A 15,879-nucleotide genomic window follows, 5' to 3' on the forward strand; every position below is an offset into this window, starting at 1 on the left:
CCAACTTCCAATTAATGAATCCAATAAACCATTGTATTATTAAGTTTTTTTGCTAAGTCTATTGGTTTCATTTCGCTAACGTTTTTATATTTTTTCTTTGTCACAGGGCCACATGGATCCACTAGATAGCACAGATAAGGGTGTAGGTCCCGACACTTCTACAGAGCAGGTAAACCTCATTGTAATTGTACAAATTAGATAGAATCAAACTGTTACATTATGAACTTTTCTTGAGTGTTTTGAAGTAATTTTGATAGTGTTAATTATATTCTTGTCACAGACAAATGTTCAGGATAAGGGAAAGGAACCTGCAGTACCTCAGCAGCTCCATACGGATGTGGGGCAATCGACAGTGTTATGCGCTGATGACATTGCACTTACCGCAAACCCTATGCAATTTGTACATAAGAATATTAGAAAAATTAGGCAAGAGATTCTTGATTTGGCAACCATAAGTCCTCAGACTGATGAGATAACAAAGAGGGTGCAACTATTGTTGATGACAATGGAAAACTTGCAAGTAAGCAGTAATGAAAGCTTTAATCATAACAAAAGTTCAATAATTGTTTATATTTTTATCTCTTTTATGTCATTAACTAAAATATGTATGTGTTGTTTTTACATAAATTTATAGGGCCTCATCATCTTGGTGGCGATGATCAGGGTATTGCGAGTAGTTCAGGTGATGACCATGTTCTATATATTAAAACCACTCCTTTGGACTTGTGAACTTGCTTTTTTAATGTTTTACATATTTAATGTATTACTCTTCAGGTGTTGACATGGGTCCGAGGTCGAGCCCAACTATATTGCCGACTGCAATATCGACAACACATAGCATGCAGACATCGTCTATTGCACTGGCTCGTGTTGACCCACCCACTGGTGGTAGATCCCTCTTTTTCTCTCTCTTTCGTTATGTTTTTATTACCCTTGAAGTGTTCTTTCTTGGAGGCATTTCATAGTGGATTCATTTACTATGGTAGGAGATGCACATGAGGATGCGCCAGAGGTGAGTACTCCTGATAACATACCATCATTTCCTGGATCTTCTCGTATTGCTAGTATGGGAATGTTGCAGGCCACATTGGTGGTGAGCGATGAAGAAATGATTCCCTTGAAGATACAGAAGGTTCCAGGTACTTTAAAAATATTATTATATATAGTCTAATTGTAATTTACTTACTGATCACTCATTTTGGACTAATGATCCCATGTTTTTTTTGTAGGAAATGATATTTTTTATAAAAATATTAATGACATTTCATTGCAGATATTTGGGCCCACCATACGTAAAAGGTGGAACATCATACGTGAACTAACCCTTATCCACTATTTTGATTTCATATCATTGCTAGAATAGTTTTCCTTTTATCTATTTCTTGAACTATATCAAAGGTAGCTTCAGTTTCTTTCTAAATCTAACAGGTTTGTTTTTGCTTTTAAGGTGGAATGACCAAGAAAAAAAGTTAAAAGATGAACTCACAAACCGTATGGTAGGGTTGTTTGGAAATGACACATTTGACAAGACTAAGCTCCTGGAAAAAGCTGGCACATATCTAAAGTATGTGAGGGACCAATATAGGACACATTTAGAGAAGAATGTAAAGTATGAGCGTCCCCCCATGATTCCAGAGAGGGAGTGGAAGGACCTGATTTTGGATGCAAAGGAGAGAATTGAAAGGAAAAAAGGAAATACACCACCAGACGCCAGAAGAAGGTATGTGATACTATTAAGAATGTGAATATGTACTAATTATTCATTATATTTATATAATCTAACATATTTCAAACTTTTCATAGATTGAGTGACACGTCAAAGGCAACCAAGGCAAGACAAGAAAAGCATGGGCAACACAAACTCGGCTTTGGTGGTTATATGAAACTTGCCGCACGAATTGTAGGAATAAGTAAATTAAGTATCACATCAAAATATTTATAAATTGTAAACAATTTTTTTTTGATCAAACAATACAAGCAAAATTCACAATACTAAGCAAAAATGCAAGGCTTTGAATTCAATAGAGCGCCCACGGAAGATGACAAGAGAATTGGCTACCAGAAAGGCTATATAGTCGTGGCTGAACGGCTACGAGAATTGAGTGGGCAAACACGAGATTCTGATGCATCTCTCACAACGGTAATTAAGCTAAATGAAAATTATTTCAAATTGAATACTTAACCAGTAATCTATTTGATGTTAAGTTTCAACATAAAGTGACTATATTTTTTTTAAATAAGCAAGAAATGATAACACTGCGCGTGACATTGCAATGCAGCATGATAATCGTGGAACAGAACCTGTACATGAAGGTCCGGATGTGCATCCTAGTATTGGAGGTATTCATTTGCTATTCAAATTTTTTTATGTAATTCTTAATACAATTAAACATCTTAAATTGAAAATTAGTGTAGTAATTAATGTAACCTTTATTGTTAATATTTTAGAGCATGTAGTTGGTGGTGACCAAGTGGAGCATGATCCAGGTAGACAACATTAGGAACGTGATGTTCCCCAATCAGGTAAAGAGGACCACTGTTATTCCTTTAAACAAATTTAATTGCAATTGGTGTATTGATTAATGTAACATTTCGTATTTCAACTCCAAAGGATCTAGAGGGTGCTCAGCATGTCGAGGTTGAGGCTAGACAAAATGATGTGGCCCCGTCAGGTAAAGAGTGTAACGGTTCTATTCTTTAAATTAATGAAATACTTGTAACAATAATAAAAAAATGTTTTTAATTTAACCCAATTCTTTGTTTTTGCAGAGGACCCCCATTTGGTTCAGCATCCTCGTCCTTTATATAGGACTAGGCATACATCAAGAGCACGAGAAGAGGGCATAACATCCGCAGATGGGGGAAATGATGAAGAAACCGATGTTCCACTTAGTCTTTTCATAGCTTCAAAAAAAAACAAAGAAACAAATGATTGTAATCTACCTTATTTGATAATGACTGATTTTTATGTGTAATGAATGTAATTATGTGCTAATGAATGTTCATGAATGATATGTGTTGATGATTATTGATGAATGTTGTGTTTTAATGAAAGTTAATGAATTTTATGTGTTAATGATCGTTATGTGATAATGAATGAATGTTATATTTTAATAATGGATGAAAGAATGAATGTTAGATGTTAACGGGGAATTTAGAGTGATGTTAAGGGGGGGGGGGAGGGGCAAAATGAGCTTCCACCTTCACGTGGTTGGCCCTGTTAAGTAGAGAATATTAAACTATTCTCGAAACAAAGTGAAGCTCAATTATAAGATGTGAAATGTTTGAAAGGTGAGAGTCCACAAACAGATGTGAAATGTTTAAACAGGCCTCCCAATGAAGTGGATCTCATAGACACAAAGAATCCTATATAGAGAATCATTGAGAGCCCTTGAAGAAGAAAATTTGAACTTCGATGAAGCAATACATGATGGAGGGATATCTTGCAAGAGGAAATCAAAGTCATTATGGTGTCATCTAGATCTGAAATGTGGTCTACTTTTCAAAAAAGTAAAGATGTTTGATATGAACGTGTCATTGATTTGACAATTTCTAATGTCTGGTAGATGACTTTGATGCTCTCAAATTGTTCTTGAAGCTTATATGGCTTGGTTCTGATCCTTATAAGCTTTTAGACTGATTCAGGCACTATGATCTCACTGTAAATTTATCATTTATTGGTTGTTCTTTTGTTGATAGTGACATTTATCACTACTTTCATCTGAGGCAATCACTTCTTGACAGTTAAAAGGTTGCCCGAGGTCAAGTTATATCATGGAAAAATGAACACGGAGAAGAACTTCTATTTTTAAGTAACAAGGTATAGATCTACATTCTGCATGACACTTTTGTAAATCCATGCATATACTGCTCTTATATATAATTTACTTTGTTAAAGAAATGCTTGTTATTATTATTCCAAAGAGGTTTACCTCGGCTGGGCATGATTTGAAGGAAAATCTCTCCCCACATAGGTAAGGAAAGAAAGCATCTAGATCCTACGTGTAAAACTTATATCCTTTCATAATCATGCAAGCATAACTTTCACAATCAAAGCCAAGTCTTGTCCAAAAATCTGCAACTTCCCCATCAAATGGGGAGGTAACTTCCCCAAAAAAAGCTTGGCATCATGCCCTCTGAGGGAACTTCATTGCTGCAAAATAAATTGTATGCCTTCCATGACCATTCAAGAATCCCTTAATAGTGGCCCACACTAAGAGTGGAAATATATAACTATCTGGGTACTCTAATATTCCTTCCTCCCATCCCAGTGCAACATACCAATGCACAAATGACCATAGATTTGTGGATATAGACAGTCCACATTCAAGTCATCTCACTATAGCCAATTGATGTAGGGGCATCTTCAAATTCAAATCATGGGATTCTTGAAGAATCAAACTCCTCTTGATTGGTTTGCAAGTTTTGAAACACTTAAGGATAGTTTTGGTTTATTTTCATGTTGATGTAATAAGTCACCCCACCTTGTAAGCCTATGCCCTAGGTAGGTGTGTTATAAACCACCTTGGGTATATGGCAATTGGGGTTATTCATGCCTTGAAGGCATTTTTAGTGCATTTGAAGAGTTTTAAGTGTCTTAGGGGTCAATTAGTGTCTAGGTGTGTTTAGGAGGACAAAATGTCAAAAGTTGTCAAAAGTTGTCAAGCAACTATGACAACTTTTAACCCAAAATTGCAACTTCCTCCAAACCGCCATGTTGGTTTCCAAAATTAGTTGATAACTATTGGAAGGGTCATTAAAGGTCGAATTCCAACCTTTGGCAAGGTTGTTGAAGGAAAATGAAAGTTTTGTGAACAAAGAAACCAATAAAAATCTGTCTTTTTCCTGCATTTTGCTGCTATTTCCCATATTTCGTATAGTACGGCTTTCTCCAGGGCATAAAACCTCTTGAATATGAAATTCACGTGTCTTACCTTTCCAATGCAACAAGTCTGATCCTCTAACTCTTCTGGAGCCATGAGAAAAGTGGTTTTTTGTGAAGGTACCCCGGATTTGACAGTCTACCTAGGGTTTGACAGCAAATATGAGTTTTTCTTGCTGATACCTCATGGGATTTGTATGGCCTTTGGGGTGAAGCAAGTGGCGAAAATTTACTTTAATATTTCCAAGACCTTTTGTAGGGAAGTGATAGGTAAAGGCGAGGGTTTGAAGTTTTAGAGGTGGGCATCTCTATGTGACCACCTTGGCTGGGTATGCATCCGACCCCACAAATGATGATAGCGGTAGAACAAAGGGCTATAACTTGGTAATTTATGTTTTATCCATGTCCCCCACATGTCTCAAGTCTTACTTTGCCCAGGCAGTAGGTTTTGAGTATACTTCCTTTGTTAAGGTGGCCTAATCAAGGCTATTAGGCCTAGGAGTGAAGTTGGGTTTATAACCCTTAGACATTGGATCTGCCAAAACCCTTTTGGAATCCTTTGGAACTCACTTGAATGAAACAAAATACACTCTCAATTGTAGAGGTATTTTGAGAAATTAACAAGAAACCTTAAGTTTTTCAGACTGGCAGGGCTAGAAGGCGTGACAGGCCTAATTGTAGCAACAGTACTATTTTTTCTCAATACATCATGTTTGATGATTGGAACAGGTCTATTAACCATATAAGACAATATATCAAGGTATTGGAGGTCCCCATTGCCTTAGGAAGTGTCTGTCCACCTTTGGTTGGGTGTAGTGGCCTTTGAGTCTTGAGAGACTTTTGTGAGACACTGTGGGATTGGCATTGTCCAGATGGCTTAGTATGGGGAGAGGTATGGAAACAATCAAATTGAAACCAATCCAACCCTTTATTTCTTTGTAGAAGTTGTAGGGTCCTTGTTTGGGGTTCTTGAGTGAAGGATCCTGTCTTAGCAACAAGGGCTCTACATCACCAATGGGTGGATTAAATCCATACAACTGCGTAACTTGTAGATCTAAAACAATGACACATGTAAAACTCATCACCACATCAATAACTTGAAAACTGAGATACAAAGAAATACCATATGGATCTCAAGACAAAGACACCAAATCAACTCCAAATCCGATTTGCCAAACAATTCCACTAGTCAAGGAATCCATCAAGAAAATATTGTAGAGATGATGAGGGACTAATGATTGCATACCAACATCTCCTCAACGAGAAAGTTGCAAACAACCTCCTTGAATCATGCACTAAACATGCATGCAAACCCACAACTATCTTTCATCTAGAACCACCTATTGATGTTTTTTTATGCACCGCGAACACAATAAAATACCAAGGTATTCTATCATCTCTTGAACAAAGAAACTTGAATGCTAAACAAAGTGATCAATCAAAGCAACTCCAAGGTTTACAATACGAACTATGCAACTTAATTGCATGGGATAGACTTAGTGAATATGGTGTGATTTTGCTGGAATCGCAAGGGGGCTTACATTTTTCTTGAACTCTACCAGAACTTGGACTCTACACTAACTTTCTTGGAAAATAAAAGACAAAAGAGATAAAGAATGACCCAGGTTGACTATCAAATCAACAGTCAAGATAATATAGTGAAACCCTAATTAGGGCTTGTTATAACAAACTCCATTCTAGCCAGTTAAATAATTACATTGAATAAGACACATGTCCACCTTGAATTCTAACCAATGAGGAAATAGGTTAGGTATGCTTGAACAAACTTTGATGCATTGCAATGTGTCACTAGCTCATTCATTAGATGAATTAGGTACGATGAACTTGGACATGTCAATGTGGCTTCACTTGATTAGGTTGACGATGATTGGATGCCAGCTCAACTTGCCAAGTCGATCATCACAAAGCTTATGTGATTGAGCAATATCTCTTGATACTCAACGTTATCTAGTTTTCTCAACATGATGAAGGTGGTGGGACATATTCCCAAATTGTATCATCTAGATGATCAAGTCCTTAGCTTTTGATTAATTCTTCTGAAACTATCTACTTGATCATGTTTGTGTCCTTCCATCTTCCTGATAGTTCTTGATCCTTTTATGTGACTGTGTGCTTAATGAAGTATATGTTTGATGATGCTTGGTCCTCCTTTTGTTGCATCTCCATACCGATGATGCTTGCTTCAACTTCATGGTGCATATACTTGACTTGAATGGCTTGCTTTGATGAAATCCTCTTTGAGATTAAAAAATCTACCTCTTTGTGGGGTAATTCACCTTGGTGAATATGTTTGATATAGACTTTGTAATGCCTAGGCTTGATGTAGAACCCACTTATTCTTGATCTATCCAACCTTGATCACCTTTGTAACTCTGACTTGAACACCTTGATCATTGGTGATTGATGTCTTACATATGGCTTATCGTGTTGTAGATCCCTTCATTTTAAAGCAATCCTTATTGATTTCTCCTTATTCTACTGATTGCTATTCTTGGATTTTCGAAGGGAATGCAAGATAGTCTTCTGTTTCTTCCTTGTTGAATCCTCATAATATCTTGATCATCATTTGACATTGTCCTTGCGCCTTGAGATGCTCCTTCCTTTGTATTGCATTGTTGAAAGCTTTGAATAGGTTTATCTCCTCATGTTGCCATCCTAAACTCGTGAATCTTGGTGTTGATATTGATGTGAAAACCCTCCATGATGCCAATGTCCTCTTTCATGCCTTGAAGCCTCCTTTCATCAAGTGTCTTCATCCTTGCATTGAAGCATGATGTTGGCATGCTCTACGTGTTGGGTAAGGTGTTCTTTTCCTTGTAATCAAGTCCTCATGACATCCTGAAAGCAAGAAAGAACATATCGTGAATGAAATGAAAAACAAATAATGCATCACAAATAAATTTAATTTGATTTTATACCCTAATTCACAGACCTGCTCCCTAATTCTTCTCCTCTTAATTGGTTGCAAATTGAATTTGATGAGCATTTGATCTTTGTTTTATATGCTTCCTTTTTACCTTTGCCTTCATTTCACCTCCATAGGTCGGCCAACCCAATAATTGTTTATTAAATTCATGAATTTACCTTCCTTCTAGCTGACTTAAGGTGCTCTTCTCTTGCTGAGTGGGTTTGGACTCCTCTCATGCACAGATTTAGGCGCAAATAACAAGAAGGTTTGCACAGATTGGGGTCGGCAATGTAGAAAATTATTGATTTTATCCTTTAAATGTTTGCATTTTTCCTCAAAATAAGGCCAACTTAGGGCTATTTTACCCCCGAGTGGGTTTGAAAGGCTCATATGCACAGACTAGAGGTGAGAGAGAGAGAGAGAGGGTGAGAGGAAGAGATAATGACCTGGAGAGGGTAGAGAAAGAGAAGTAGAGAGGGAGAGAAGAAGAGAGGGATGGAGAAAGAGACCTAGAGAGGGGAGAGAGAAGAGAGATAGTAGAAAGGGATAGAGAAGAGAGATAGAATAGAGATACCAAAGCCAATCTTTTTCTATAAATTTTTTTTTTCTGAAAAATCGGCCTACCGTCGAAATTCTGACATCAAAGCGTAAAAATTCCGACAGAGGAGTGTCGTCGGATGCACATCATTCTCGTCGGAGCTCTCCTAGGGACCGTCGTAGTTCCAATGAGGATTCTGTGCATCCGACGACACTCCTTTGTCAGAATTTTTACGCTTTGATGTCAGAATTCCGACGGTAGCCCGAGATTGAGACGGTATTCTTTCTGGGTATGAGTATCAATGGCGACCGTCGGAAAGGATGGGGCTGATGTCGGAATTGCGACAACCACAAGGATAGTTGGAACTTCCGATAAAAAGTTTTCGATGACTTTTTTTGTCGGTAGTGCGACAAAAATGCGTCGGACTACCGACGATTTGCTGTCAAAATTTTGACCCGAATGTACTAGTGAAGACCCCTAATGAGGCAGTTCCATTCAGGACCAAGACAACACAACCGATATGTATCAAACTTTCATGGTTACTGTTACTGGTGCAATAAATTTGGGCACAAAATAGCTGATTGTAGGCTAAACAATAAATCCTCTATGAATTTTGAAAGTAGAAATTCATTTAATGCACTCGAAGATATGAATGTTGTTTGCTATCAGTGCAATGGATATGGACATAAGAGTTTTGATTGCAGGGAGAACCAACAAACATCCTACAACAATATTAGGGGTACTTCCTTTATTGAAAACATAAAATGCTATAATTGTCAAGAATTTGGACACATAGCTAAATTATGCAGAAACAAGAAGAGCGAGCAAGTGAAGGAAAATCCTGATCAAAGGTCAGTATCTGAACCCGAGCAGAATACAGGATCTAAAAATAAGAAGGAAATCAAACCGGTTTGGGTTGAAAAAGAAAAGGAAAAGACAGAATCAAGTCTCTTGGTGCAGACTGCCTTGCATGCTGAGAGGAAAAATCTATGGGTAGTAGATAGTGGTTGCTCAAACCATATGACTGGTGATAAAAGAAAATTCATCAATCTTGAAGATTGGAGACAATTCCTCCATCAAAATAAAGGGAAAAGGAACACTAAGCATTGATGGAAAACTGAAAGCACATGATGTATATTATGTGGAAGGCCTCAAACATAATCTGCTAAGTGTGAGTCAGATGTGCGACAAAGGTTACAAATTCATCTTTGACTCAATTAGCTATCAGATAAAGAAAGACAACATGAGTAAGGTGGTGGTAGAGGGAAAGAGAAATGATGGAAATATTTATAATCTGAAGGAATGCTATGAGTCCCAATGTATGTTAGGACAAGTAGATGAAAGTTGGCTGTGGCACAAAAGATTAGGCCACATAAATTTTGATAACTTGGTTATAGTAAGCAAAAAGGGGTGTGTGAGAAATATTCCACCCATCATCAAACCAGTTAACACATTTTGTGACTAATGTGTAAAAGGCAAGCAAACAAGAGTATGTTTCAGGACAAAGGAGCACAACACCTCAAAACCACTTGAAATTATTTATACAGACCTATGTGGTCCAACTAGAACAAGAGCCCTTGCCAGTGAAAGATACTTCATGCTTTTCATTGATGACTACTCAAGGATGACATGGGTCACCTTTCTGCAAGATAAATAACAAGCATTCAAAAGATTCAAGATCTTTCAGAAGATGGTGGAAAAAGAAAGTGGGTACAAAGTAAAATGTCTAAGATCAGATAGGGGTGGAGAGTTCACATCAGATGAATTTAAAGACTATTGTGAAAAAATAGAATTAGAAGACAATACTCTACTCCTAGAACACCACAGCAAAATGGTGTGGTAGAAAGGAAGAACATGACAGTCAAGGAGATGGCCAGAACTATGTTGAATGAGGCCAGTCTACCAGATACGTATTGGAAAGAAGTTGTCCATACTACTACATACACCTTGAACCAGGTTCAGTTAAGAATAAACAACAAAATGACACCTTATGAACTATGATATGACCGGAAACCATCAGTCAAATATTTCAAAGTTTTTGGAAGCAAATGCTTCATTAAGAGAGATATGGATGGTTTGGGAAGTTTTGACTCTAGAAGTGATGAAGGGATCTTCCTTGGTTACTCATCAAACATCAAGACCTACAAATGCTACAATAAAAGACTAAGAAGAATTGTTGAAAGTGTGCATGTAAGAATTGATGAGAACATACACAAAGGATGTCAACCACATACCAACCAGAATGATGACTCTGATGATGAAAATATTGAAGTTCAGTATGATACAGAGCCAGAGGTAGCACCTCAGAAGGTTCCTAATCAGTATGTACAGTTGAATCATCCAGAAGAGCAAATTCTGGGAAATAAGAGTGATGGTGTGCAGGCTAGAAGAAGATTTGCCCGAAATGATGAACAGGTCAACCTATGCCTCATGTCTGAAGTTGAACCCAAAACCTTCATTAAGGCTAGCAAGAAACAAGAATGGATGGATGCCATGGAAGAGGAAATGCACCAGATTGAAATGAACAAGACTTGGGATTTAGCTCCTAGACCGGAGGACAAGAACATTATTGGCACAAAGTGGGTCTACCAGAATAAAATGAATGAAGAAGGTAAGGTTGTGAGACACAAAGATAGACTAGTGTGTAAAGGATACTCTCAGGTAGAAGGAATTGACTTTGAAGAAACATTTGCTCCGGTGGCTAGATTAGAAGCAATTAGGATGTTTTTAGCCTTATCTGCCTACAAGGGCTACAAAGTGTACCAAATGGATATAAAATCTGCTTTTCTAAATGGAAATTTAGAAGAAGAAGTATACATGGAGCAACCTGAAGGGTTTCTACTACATGATGATAAGACCTTTGTATGTCGACTAAAGAAAGCCCTGTATGGTCTTAAGCAAGCCCCCAGAGCATGGTACTCATGATTAGATCTGTATCTAAAGGAACAAAGATTCAAAAAGGGAAGTGCTGACATCAATCTGTACATAAAGAAAGATGGGAATCACATGATTATTGTGGTTGTGTATGTAGATGACATTATTTTTGGTGGCAATAAGGATACTCTCTACAAAGAATTTGTTGATCAGATGCAATTAGAATTTGAGATGTCAATGCTTGGAGAATCGACTTACTTCCTTGGCCTACAGAAAGACAAAGGAATCTTTATCTCATAGGTCAAGTATGCAAAGGAGATGCTGAAGAAATTCCAACTGGAAGATTGCAAGCCAGTAAGTACTCCAATGGTGACTAGCAGCAAATTAAGTAAAAATGATGAATCAGCGGTAGTGGATCAGACTTTATACAGATCCATGATAGGCAGTCTGTTATATCTAACTGCTTCTAGACCAGATATAGCTCAGGCAGTATGCATGGTGGCCAAATTTCAAGCTGCACCAAAGCAATCTCACATGAATGCTATGAGCAGAATTTTTCAGGTATCTACAAGGAACACTCAATTATGGTTTGTGGTATCCCAAGCAGGGAGATTTCATTTTGGAAGAATACACTGATGTTGATTGGGCAGGGTGCATAGATGATAGAAAGAGCACAAGTGATGGTGCATTCTTTTTGGGCGATCGGTTGGTCTCATGGCATAGCAAGAAGCATAACTCAGTCTCTCTATCTACGATTGAAGCTGAATACATTGCTACTGTTACATGTTGCTCTCAAGTGCTTTGGATGAAGTAGACTCTCAAAGATATCCAAGTGGAAATCACTGATCCCATTCTCATCTGGTGTGATAATTCAAGTGCAATCAACATAGCAAAGAATCCGGTCATGCATTCCATAACAAAACATATTGCAATCAAATACCACTTCCTCAGAGAGAAGGTTGAAGGACAAGAAGTAAGAATGGACTATGTTCCTATTGGTGATCAAGTAGCAGACATTTTCACCAAACCTCTACTGGTAAGCACATTTGAATATCTCCGACACAAGTTGGGAGTTGTATCATCCGCATAGAAGGTTTGTGTGGCTCAGGGGGAGCCTTGTGTGGAGCACAGGGGGAGTGCGCAAGTACCCTTTGTCATTATGTCAAAGGTGGAGAATGGAACCGGTATGGAGTGGAATGTGTGAAGTTGACATCAATGCCAAAGGGGGAGATTGTTGGCATTTTGGCACTGAGTTGTCATTGATGTCAACCGGTGGAGATGAAGAGGCAGAGTGTTAAGATGTGCAACCAGTACTGGATGCTATACCGGTCAACAGGTGAAGAACTTGACCGATGAAGAACACTGGAAGGTCGTGTCTTGATTGGTGTAATGCCGTGTGAAGCTGAGGTGGCAAGTAGGGTGTAGTTAGTGAAGTTTCATTCCCAGGGTTGATGAAATTGATATTCGTCATTAATGAAGGAACCACATATCAAGGAATCGAATCGGACTGATTGTGGCTCAAGGAAGAAGGAATGAAAGAGGAAGATCAGGGGAGTAGTTGGTGTCTGGATCGAAGATAGAAGATCGGATTGAAAGATCACCTCGAGAAGGAAACAACAGAGGTATTAATGGCAATTTGTCAAATGCAAATCTAAAATGAAGGATCACATTTCCCGTATCTAAAAAGCACGAAAATGATGGAGATGAACAGATGGACTTAAAGGAGATCAGATCTTGCAAATCTGATTGGATTTGATTTGCCTCGAGGATGGTGAAGAAACCCTAACCACCTGGATTTTGAATCTGCTTTTTGGCGGGAACTCATTTTATAAGAAAAAGAAACTATGGACAGAGGAGATGATGCTGCTGTGGTGAAGATTGTGAAAAAGGAGGGAAGTCAGAAGAAGGAAACTGGAAGAGAGGTTTCTATCAAGTCACAGTATGAGGTAGCAAACGGACTGGTAAGAGGCTTCTACTGGTAGTTTCTTGATATAGCGATTGTGCTAAATCAGTAAGGTGTGGAAGTGCAGACAACATCCTAGAGTGACATAGTGTGTAGAGAGACTGTGAGTTAATTGATTCAAGTGTTGCAAAATACATTTGCAATAGGGAGCCTTAAATTGCATTTATTTGGTATCTCTATATACATAACCAAGTTGGTGCTTGGTGAAGGAGTTGGTGCCCTAAAAGTGCAAGGGTTGGTGCCCGAAATCTTTGTAAATCTGTGTTTTACTTGTGAGGCTGGATTGGAGCAGTAGTCTTCAGCAGCTTTTCTCACCAATTTTTTCTCATGTTGAGTTTTCCTTGTAAATTTGGTGTTGTGGTTTGACTGTGTGTGCATGGGCTCTTTGGCTTTCTCTCTTATATTACTTGTCTGACTGTTTATAAGATTAAGCATATAATTGATATTCTTAAGATTGTTCAAGAAAGTAATTGACCTAGGAACCACTGATTCACCCCCCCTTCCCAGTGGTATTTTGTGTTCAACACATAGTGTAACTACTCATTCTTCAGGTTATCATCTTGAAGGTCCATGCTGTTGAGAGCCAATCAACGGACCAACAAGGTCCTTGGAGATAGAAGACATTGGGACACCATTAGGGAGTGCTGTTTTAATTTGTTTATTTGATTTATGCCTCAATATAATGTTTCATTGATGTGTGTTAGATGTTTTAATTGATTGATTCACATTCCTAGCATACATTTGGAAAACTGGAAAACATCCATCAAGAAGGGACTATACGATGTGGAATCTATAGAGAAGAAACAAGATGATACTTCCAGCCCTCAAAGAGTACTAGAGCCAATTTGAAGAAGAAATCTCCTAATCAAGAAATACAAGAATTGAAGAAGATAGCCCTCAACATGACACAACTAGAAGCTGAGGCCGTAGAGGCCCTTAAAAACTTGAACTAGGTTTTTTTTTTTGCTATCGTCTCTGTGGTTTTTGGTTTTTTGTTGGTCTTTTGTGGTCTTTTGACTGCTTTTTAAAATGGTTATATCTTTAAGCAACATTTTGTAATACATCTTTGTTAAAGGGTTTCAGGTCCCTTCAAAACTTGTTTGTTCTTTAATATAAAACAACATAAGGGTTTATCATGAAATGTATTCCTAGATGTTAATATGGTAAGTTATCTATTAATTATATGCTTACCCTTACATTACTTAAAGTAGAACATAAATATGTTGTAATACTAGTATTGGGATACACTATGCTTTGAGTATAGTTTACATTACGGGGGTCTTTAATTTGTTTATCACCAAACCAACATCTTAGGGAATCCCCCCTTGATTTTGTAAAGTTAGAAGTGAAAAAGGTCTTACCCACCTCGATTATTGATTCTTAAGGACCCAACCTGAAGGTAAGTTTGTGGTGATCTTCTCAGACTTCACATCATTGACACTTTGAAAGATTATTATACCTTAAAGATTTGGGACTTATGACTCAGATCACCAATAAATCTTTTATTTATTATTTTTATATTAAACTTGTTCTAATTAGATTTTGTGAATGTATCCTTTTATCACCTTAATTATTTTTTTAATATTATATATTTTAATCTTTAATCTAAAAGTAGATAAGAATATGTTTAAAAGAACCCAAAGAACCATTACAATTAAACATAATCTCCTTTAGAATTTTGGAGGGTCTCTCCAAATTTCCCCAACATTGTATTTTAGCTACTAAAATAAAAGAAAACAACAAATTGAAAAAATTGAAATAATAATGCTATACAGCCATCAAAAATCGCCACCGACTCTGACCCACGAGAGAACTCTACAATGCCGTTTTAGTTAATCCATAATATTCTAGTACAAATTGAAGAGTGCTTCTGTTAATCCACACATTTTCTGTAAATTAAGATTTTAAGTTGTGGTGGACGTTAAAAATCTTCTATACTTTTCTAATCAGCGTTACTGGTTTGCGTTAAACTTAGCTCGTCTCACTATTATTATTGGTGATGAGTGTGAAGCATCCATCCTTTTTTTAGTAAACATTAGCAATGAATGTCCAAGCATTGTCTCACTCAAATCCGGGGACAATATGTAATGGATGGAAGCCTTTGAGGCCCGGAACGAAAAACGAACGCAGCAGCTTCCACAAGAGGCTTTCTACCAGGCCTCTTAGAATAAGAATAACAAGGGCAGAAGCAGTCAAAGACTCCTTGAATTTAGAATTACGAGCTTCCGATGCTAACTTGGGATTTGTTGAATTTGAAGCAGTTGGTTCTATTGATGGAACTACGGCGATTAGAACCGAGGAAATTGGACTTATTGCAAATGACCAAAAAACTGAAAATTCTTTTGCTACTAGAAGCCCTGCGAAGAAAAAGAAGAAGAAAGCAGAAGATAAAAATGATTTTACCAGGTTTAAAGTTCAAAACGGTCGAGAGGTAAGATTTATATATTATTTTTTGTACAAAAAGTGGCTGCAATCAATATTTTTATTTATGTTTAATTTTAGAAATCTTGGCGTCTAATTTCGAACAACATTCTTATAAATTTTGTAAATAGATTGATGATGTCCGAATCTACTCTATAATTGGTATACCGCAGTCTTGTTATATATTTATCTGCGGCAGTTGGTTTCATTACCATTCATTAGAGCAGATGCTATTTGACATACGATCTTAATTCAATGTGATATGACATAAA

The 15,879-nt window shown here is 37.4% G+C and overlaps 1 protein-coding gene across 1 annotated transcript in view; it reads left to right on the forward strand.

The window, feature by feature from the left end:
* Positions 1-15,072: 15,072 nt before the first annotated feature.
* Positions 15,073-15,879, forward strand: part of LOC131034467 (uncharacterized) — a 214,854-nt gene continuing 214,047 nt past the window's right edge. Inside the window, exon 1 of the mRNA XM_057965974.2 lies at positions 15,073-15,617. Coding sequence (XP_057821957.2) covers positions 15,228-15,617 — 390 coding nt within the window. The 5' untranslated portion in view covers positions 15,073-15,227. The remainder of the gene's footprint in view (positions 15,618-15,879) is intronic.

Source organism: Cryptomeria japonica, chromosome 9, assembly GCF_030272615.1.
Source record: "Cryptomeria japonica chromosome 9, Sugi_1.0, whole genome shotgun sequence".
Classification (NCBI taxonomy): domain Eukaryota; kingdom Viridiplantae; phylum Streptophyta; class Pinopsida; order Cupressales; family Cupressaceae; genus Cryptomeria; species Cryptomeria japonica.